This window comes from Oratosquilla oratoria, unplaced genomic scaffold (assembly GCF_046742065.1).
Source record: "Oratosquilla oratoria isolate Oo_2021 unplaced genomic scaffold, ASM4674206v1 SCAFFOLD75, whole genome shotgun sequence".
NCBI classification, from domain to species: domain Eukaryota; kingdom Metazoa; phylum Arthropoda; class Malacostraca; order Stomatopoda; family Squillidae; genus Oratosquilla; species Oratosquilla oratoria.
Genome location: NW_027467739.1, coordinates 460,212 through 467,500, shown reverse-complemented (window position 1 = coordinate 467,500; position 7,289 = coordinate 460,212). Strand labels below are relative to the sequence as shown.

General features: G+C 38.9%; 1 protein-coding gene across 1 annotated transcript in view; it reads left to right on the top strand.

Moving 5' to 3' along the window:
- LOC143023981 (ATP-dependent DNA helicase Pif1-like) overlaps positions 1-2,930 on the top strand; it is a 29,342-nt gene extending 26,412 nt beyond the window's left edge. The window contains exon 2 of the mRNA XM_076182664.1: positions 2,763-2,930. Within this exon, the coding sequence (XP_076038779.1) occupies positions 2,763-2,930 (168 nt within the window). The remainder of the gene's footprint in view (positions 1-2,762) is intronic.
- Positions 2,931-7,289: the final 4,359 nt, after the last annotated feature.

Here is a 7,289-nt window from a genome sequence, read left to right as displayed (position 1 = left end):
TTTATTATGCATTCTGTATCGATACTAATTATTAGTATTATGTTATGTTATTATACTGTAATATAATTTTATTGCATTATTATATATTATATTGTATGTTATTATTTTTACAGTATTATCATTATTATTATTATTATTATTATTATTATTATTATTATTATTATTATTTATTATTATTATTATTATTATCATTATTATTAGTACTATTATTATTATTATCATTAGTACTATTATTATTATTATCATATGTTATACCGATGCTGTTTGAGGTGTCATACTGGAACAGTTGAAACATCACACATGACTGCAGGACACAGCACGGGCCGGGAGATGGGAGAAATGGAATGGACGGAATGAAAGACGCCCAGGACAACTCAGACATAACACGGTGACAAAATATCACGATGACATTTATTTTCATATTTATTCTTATTATGTTGTATTATAATGTGATATACCATGATATGATTTGGTATATTATATTATATATTATAATTTATATTGTATATTGTATCATAGATCGTGTTGTGTTGTATTATTATTATATTACTATTATTGTATCATATTGTACCGGTGCTGTTTGACATGTACTGGAACCAGCCACCAACCACTCCACAAGGAGGGAACGTGGGCCTGACTCACTATATACACCGCCAACTTCGACCCAGAGTAACACTCCTCTGAAGAAGCTATTGTAAGCGAAACCGGTCAGGAATAAACTCGATAATCAGATAAAGACCCGTGTTTCCCCCTCCACCTTTCCCATAATTTGATGTAAATATTAGATCTAGTCTCGATGGTTCTTCATTATTTCTATATCTGGTATTTTCTTTTATCCATTGTGTCATTGTGCATTCTATAGTCAAGTAATATATTTCACCAAAGGTTCTCTCCATCTTTCACTATCATCTCTTCTCAATATATTTCTTTGCAGTTAAAGTCTCCTATAAATACTACGTTTCCTCCGTCCTTCCGCATCTTATTTAATGAATGCCTTTTGTCTTCTAACGTTTTAGAATAATCGCTCTCTTTCCAAGAATCCGTTTTTGGGGGCACATACTGTAAGTCACCATAAACATTCTACTTTTCATATCACTATTTTCAAATGTTATAATGATCATTTCCACACTATTTTCTCCCTCTGTAACTTTCGTCACATTTAAGTTTTTCTTACTAAAAAAAACATGACTCTTCCGCCCTATTTTTCCAATCTATTTTTCCTCCAGTGATTATATAATCTTTGTCCAATATTATTTGGTGGTAGTGGACCCCTTAATTTTGTCTCCACAATTCCCATAATATTGGTTTTTCTTCGGACAGATAATCATTTAGTTAATTCAATCCTGGTATCAAACCGTTTATGTTAGTATAAGTCACTTCTATTTTTCTTTCTCTATCTCGTTCTCTGTTCTGTTCGTTTCTTTTTTCGTTTTTTTTTTATTAATATACCATTTTCTCAGCCTCATATCTAGTACTCTCCAATATAACTCCTCCTTTTCGATTTCCGTCCGTTTCTCTTTTTTTCTTTAACTTCACTTCTTAGTGTCTTCTCTTTTTCTTTTTCCTCATCGTTCATTTTTTTATCCATATACTATTACAGTTTTCACTGTTTGCTAGCTTTTCTGCTTTTGTTAATACTTTTGCTACAATTTGTGTGTGTTTGTGTGTTTGTATGTATGTGTGTGTGTGTGTGTGTGTATCTGTGCATATGGTTGTGTGTATGTATGTGTGTTTATATAGAGAGGCATTGTATCTGATTGCATTTCTAATAACAAAAAATAAAATAACTTCCCACGTACCATTTTTGTTTCTATTTCAGTCCTTTTTTTTCTGCTAACAGGTCATTTTGTTCATCTCTGTGGCACCTCCTCATTGATGACAGGGTTGTAGAACATCTGGTTTAATAATTTTCTAACCATGTAGAACGCTTCATTTCAAGCTGACTTTGTATGTGTGGCTTCGTAAGGATGGGATTAAAGAATAGTCTTTAGCAAGAGACGTTTAATCTATTTGCTTCATGCATTCGATTATTATTGAAATTGTATTCCACTAAATTTTATGTTCAGGGATCTATGAATAAAACTAATAACCACCTAACGCATTACCTAGATATTTTTCTAGATCACGTATATATTTTGATATCAAGTTTCGATAAGCAATTATATTTGCAATACCTGTTCTGAACAGCCGAAGTAACGATCGAAAAATCCTCGAATCCTTCTAATCTCCGCATATGTTATCTAAAACGTAAAACTGCAACACTGGAAAGTATCTCAGACAGTTTTCGAATCGTCTAGTCCTGTTTGGTTCATATTGGCGTTCACGATTCCAATATAGTGGGGGAAGCATTCGTGTAGCGCTCCACTGCCCTTGCAAAAAAGCTGTACCACAACCATCTGCCCAGCCCAATATTCCTCTGAGACAGTATCACACGCACCCATTTTAGATCCGCCTCCTAGATTCACTCTTTGATTCCCTTACTTTCCGTCCTTTCCTTTTACTGCTGTTTAACTGTTCCCATCGATTATTGCAGCGTACATCCAATATGATGGTGCTGAGTCTCGAATTACGTAAGCGATGAAGCGGAAGTACAGGGTCTTGGTTCTGCGTTTTGATCTGTACTCCCTTTCTCCAAGCTTTATCAATTTCATTCCATATTTAGTCTAGAGAAACAGTTCTCTGAAATTTTCATTTATTCATTATGGTCAAGCCTTCCGTCCAGCGGATCAGAACCTTCCTAATGTTGTGATATACATCTGTAGCATTCAAGACCTTTTAAGGGAAAAAGAGATATAGGAAAAGAAAATGGTCATTGGAGGTATTGGCGAAGGAAACCGCGCTTCCATATGTGCTGGGCTGTAGGTGTGAAGGTCATGTATCCTTTGGAGCGGAGGTCGCTGGACAGTGTCCTGTTGCAGTATATCATGTGATGTCAAGGCCGAGTCGGATGGCAATTCATTCAATGCTACACTTCTTGTTCCTACTTTCCCTTCTATTTTTCTCTACGATTTTTCTTTCAATTTCCTTTTCTCCTTCGTGTCGTTAATATTATCCCACTGCTGCAGAATTAATGGGTATCTGATCCAGCGTAATTATCAATGTACGACTTTGAAAAGAAAAATACCAAAATAATACCAAATAATGCTTCAGAACTACAAGGTTATAATGCCAATTAGTAGGTAATGCTGTGGGTCGTCTGTTGTATGCCGCCAGAATCACTTGGGCTCCAATCTCGCCTATGGAATGTAAAGGTTCTGGTTCGACATTTAACGGGTATCAGTACAAACAATTTTAAAATATGAGCACAAAGGGCAAAGATAGATACTTGGAACAAGATAAACCCCCAACTGTAAGCTCACGAGGAGCTAAGATGAGAGGGGAAAAGGGTAGTCCGTCCATAGGAGTGAAATAAGTGGGAGGTACACCGTTTGACTTGGCTACTTCCCATATAAAGGGATTAAACTTTTGGTAGATAGATAGATAGCAAGCTCACCAATTCTTATGAGTTTATGTGACCGTTTGTTTTTTGTTCGTTCTGTAGATAGGGAAATGCACAATATTAATGTATGACTTTTACTCTAAATTTCATAGACAATGGTAATGCCGAATATAGAACAATTATGAGTCTGCTACCTATTTTCAAAAACCGTCAAACCACTCATCTTCAACTGTAGGTGCAGCCATGAGGTACAGGTTCTCAGTATATCTATCAATCCATCCATCTATCTATCTATCTATCTATCTATCTATCTATCTATCTATCTATCTATATATATATATATACATAAACATATATATGTATATAAACATACACACACACACACACACACACACACACACACACACACACACACACACACACACACACACACACACACACACACACACACACACACACACACACACACACACACACACACACACACACACACACACACACACACACACACACACACACACACACACACACACACACACACACACACACACACACACACACACACACACACACACACACACACACACACACACACATATATATATATATATATATATATATATTCATATATACTCATATCAATCAATCAATCAATCAATCAAATCATCCATCCTGAGTCCACTGCTGAACAAAGGCCTCCTTCATAGCATTCCATGAATCGCACGACCGTGCCACCCCGTATGTGTGTGTGTAATAATAATAATAATAATTAATAATAAAAGGTTTATTTCGATTGCAGTAGTACACTGACAATAATACATTACAAAAGCTGATTAAAAATATAGAACTTAGAGTATATACACGGTACAAGTTTACATAGAGTTGATTATGTGCACAATGGATAGGATGGCACTGTTTTTGTAGCTGTCAGTCCTTGGCGCTTTTATTGGTACGAGCCTATTTCTGTGTCTAGTGGCGTGACGAGTTGGTGGAGCATCGGGAGGGAGGAAGTGACGGTGTCTAGGGTGGGAAAGCAGGCTTTCCCCAAATTTCTTCAGTGCCTCACCGTGCCATTGTGACACCCTAGATAGAGTAAGGGTGGTAAGAGCGTGGTCGTAACCGCTGTACTCCACGCCCAGGATGATCCTGCATGCTCTCTTTTGCACCCTCTCCAACTTTTGTCTCTGTGTGAGGGTGAGTGAGCTGGACCAGGCTGGTAAGGCATACATGAGGGTGGGGAGTATGAAAGTTTTGTAGACCTCCTGTAGCTTAGATGTAGGTGTTCCTAATTATTTTAACCTGCTCAGCATATACAGTTTGTAAGACGCTGTCCTGACTATGTTGGTGACATGTCGGTTCCAATTTGACTGATCATCGAGTGTGGTGCCCAAGATCTTGGTGGATTAGACCAGTTGCAGGGGGTGGGGGCCCAATGAAAGTTGTGGAGGAGCCACCGCCTGTGTGGAGGTACAAAAGTGCATCACTACGGTCTTGTTGGTGTTGATTGTGACGTTCTTGTCTTCCGTCCACGTCATGAGCTCGTTCAGGGTGCTTTGTAGTGGTGCGTAATCAGGCCGCCTGGTGTTGATGGGGATGCCTACGGTGCTGTCATCCACATATTTCCATCTGTGAGGAGTGTCCATGAGGGCGTCATTAATAAGGATGAGGAAGCATAGGGGACCCATCTTGGTACCCTGGGGGACCCCACAGGTCAGGGGGAGGAGGGGGGAAGTTGACCCCTGGTACCTGACCGCCTGCTGTCGTCCGGTGAGGAAATCTGCCAGCCATGCTATTAGGTGGGGCTGGATCCCCAGTTGGATGGCTTTGGAGAGAACAACATTGTGGTCAACAAGGTCAAAGGCCTTCCTAAAGTCTACAAAGGTAACAGCTAGAGATGTGTTGCGCTTGTCTATGTTGCTGTGAAAGAAGTTAAGTCAATGAGACAGTGAGTGGTAGAAGAGGATTTCGTGTTGCCAAATTGTTGGGCATCTATTGAATCTTTTATGTTGCTGTAAACTGAGTTAAAAACCAAGTCTTCACATATAAGGCTTGGGATAGGGGTGATGGCGATGGGCCTAAGGTCACTTAGTGATTGTGGGCTGAGGGTTTTGGGGATGGGAGTGACATATGAGATTTTCCAGTCGCTGGGGCAGGTGTTTTGGCTTAAAGAGGCATTAAGGGGACCCCCCGCCCAAAATATTTTTTTCTGAAGGATCTTGCTGATTTTTTCTGTGTGATATCTAGGTCTGAGAAAACCGTCACAGCTTGAGTTTTATTCAGATCTGACCAGTAGTTTTTTTTTTAATAAAAAACATGAAAAATACCCTATTTTTGGGCTTCTTTCAAATTCTATCTCCTCCTACAATTTTTATTTGATGTCTTTCATTTTATAGCAAATGAATCTTCTACATATATAGAAAAACAAAATAGAGAGTTTTTTTTAATATCTTTGTTCAATGCCGAGGAAAAAAAATATAATAAAAAAAAAAAATTGACTTTGACACGTTATTAAAAAAATCATTCAACATATGAAAAAAACTCTCTATTTCATTTTTTTCATTTATCTAGCTATCAATAGAGACCTCATATGAAAAGATTGGTTGAAAATTGAGGGAGGAGATAGACTTTGTGTCTAAAAAACTTACATTTTTCAGAAACGAGCGTTAAAGTTTTTTTCTTAGTTTTACTAAATTTTACATTCATGAACCTCCTAAGAATCATTGAAAACAGGTTCCATTGTATTTTCATGATGATTTTGCATCTTTCAAGTAACTCAGGCACTTTGTCCCCTCCTACAGTGTAGGATATTATTCACCCAAAGTGAGGGTCTCATAAGGCGCCACCTTACTCATTGTGGCAAAGTTTGAGTCATTGGTCTAGAATGACCCAGCAAGGTAGTCTGATTGCTGGGATTCAGCTCTCTTTTTTGTCCTAGGTTTTCTTTCTGGTGTTGGAACAGGCTCTTGCTGCATTAGGGACATCACTGTGAGGTTTGAGACTCTAAACCCAAGGTGTTGCAACAAGGAGGCATTCTTGTAGCCAAAGTTGTGGTCAAGTACAGTGACCTGAGAGAGGAATATAACTCTTCTGATTCCAGCAAACTTGCTTTTGTTGCACTTGATCCACAACTTGGAATGCAGACTCTCATTTGGGTTCTGAGTTCGTCCTCTCAAGCATCGGCTTAGCAGATCCATCTTCGTCAGGTCAACGTAGACGTCACAGATCAGCTTTAGCTTCTCCTCTGGAATCATTGACAGGAACGGTCTTTTTTCTTCATGTGAACTTGTTAGCAAACAGTTGTTTGCGTAGAGACAACGTGTCTGATAAAGGTATAGAGGACGGAGGATCAGGTGCTGTGGATGTGGATGGCAGGGAGAGAGCGGAGGATGTGGATGTAGATGGCAATGAGAGAGACGAGGATGTAGATGGCAATGAGAGAGAAGAGGATGTGGGTGTACTTGGCAGGGAGGGAGGTGCTGGAGGGAGTACTGGTGGTGGTGATAACAAGGTTGATGCGGTTCCTTCTTTCTCCCCTTGCATTACTAAGGTCAACGTTCTTGTCTTCTGTAAGTGTGATTTTTGTTTGGAAAGCTTAGGCATGGCTGATATCTTCAAACTTCTCTTCACTGAAAAATAAATGCGAAATACACACGGCAAATTAGTGAACGTGGCAAGCTAGCGTACACTTCCTTCCCTTTCTACGGCTATCAGGTCACTAGCGGTCAAGTGGGCTAATTTTCCTGCTGTCAGGTCACTGGTAGTCGTGCGGGCTGAGTTTCCTCATACCACACACTCACGTGCATGCCAGACGCAAGAGAAAACTTTGTAAGTGCATAAAAAAAAAAAAAAA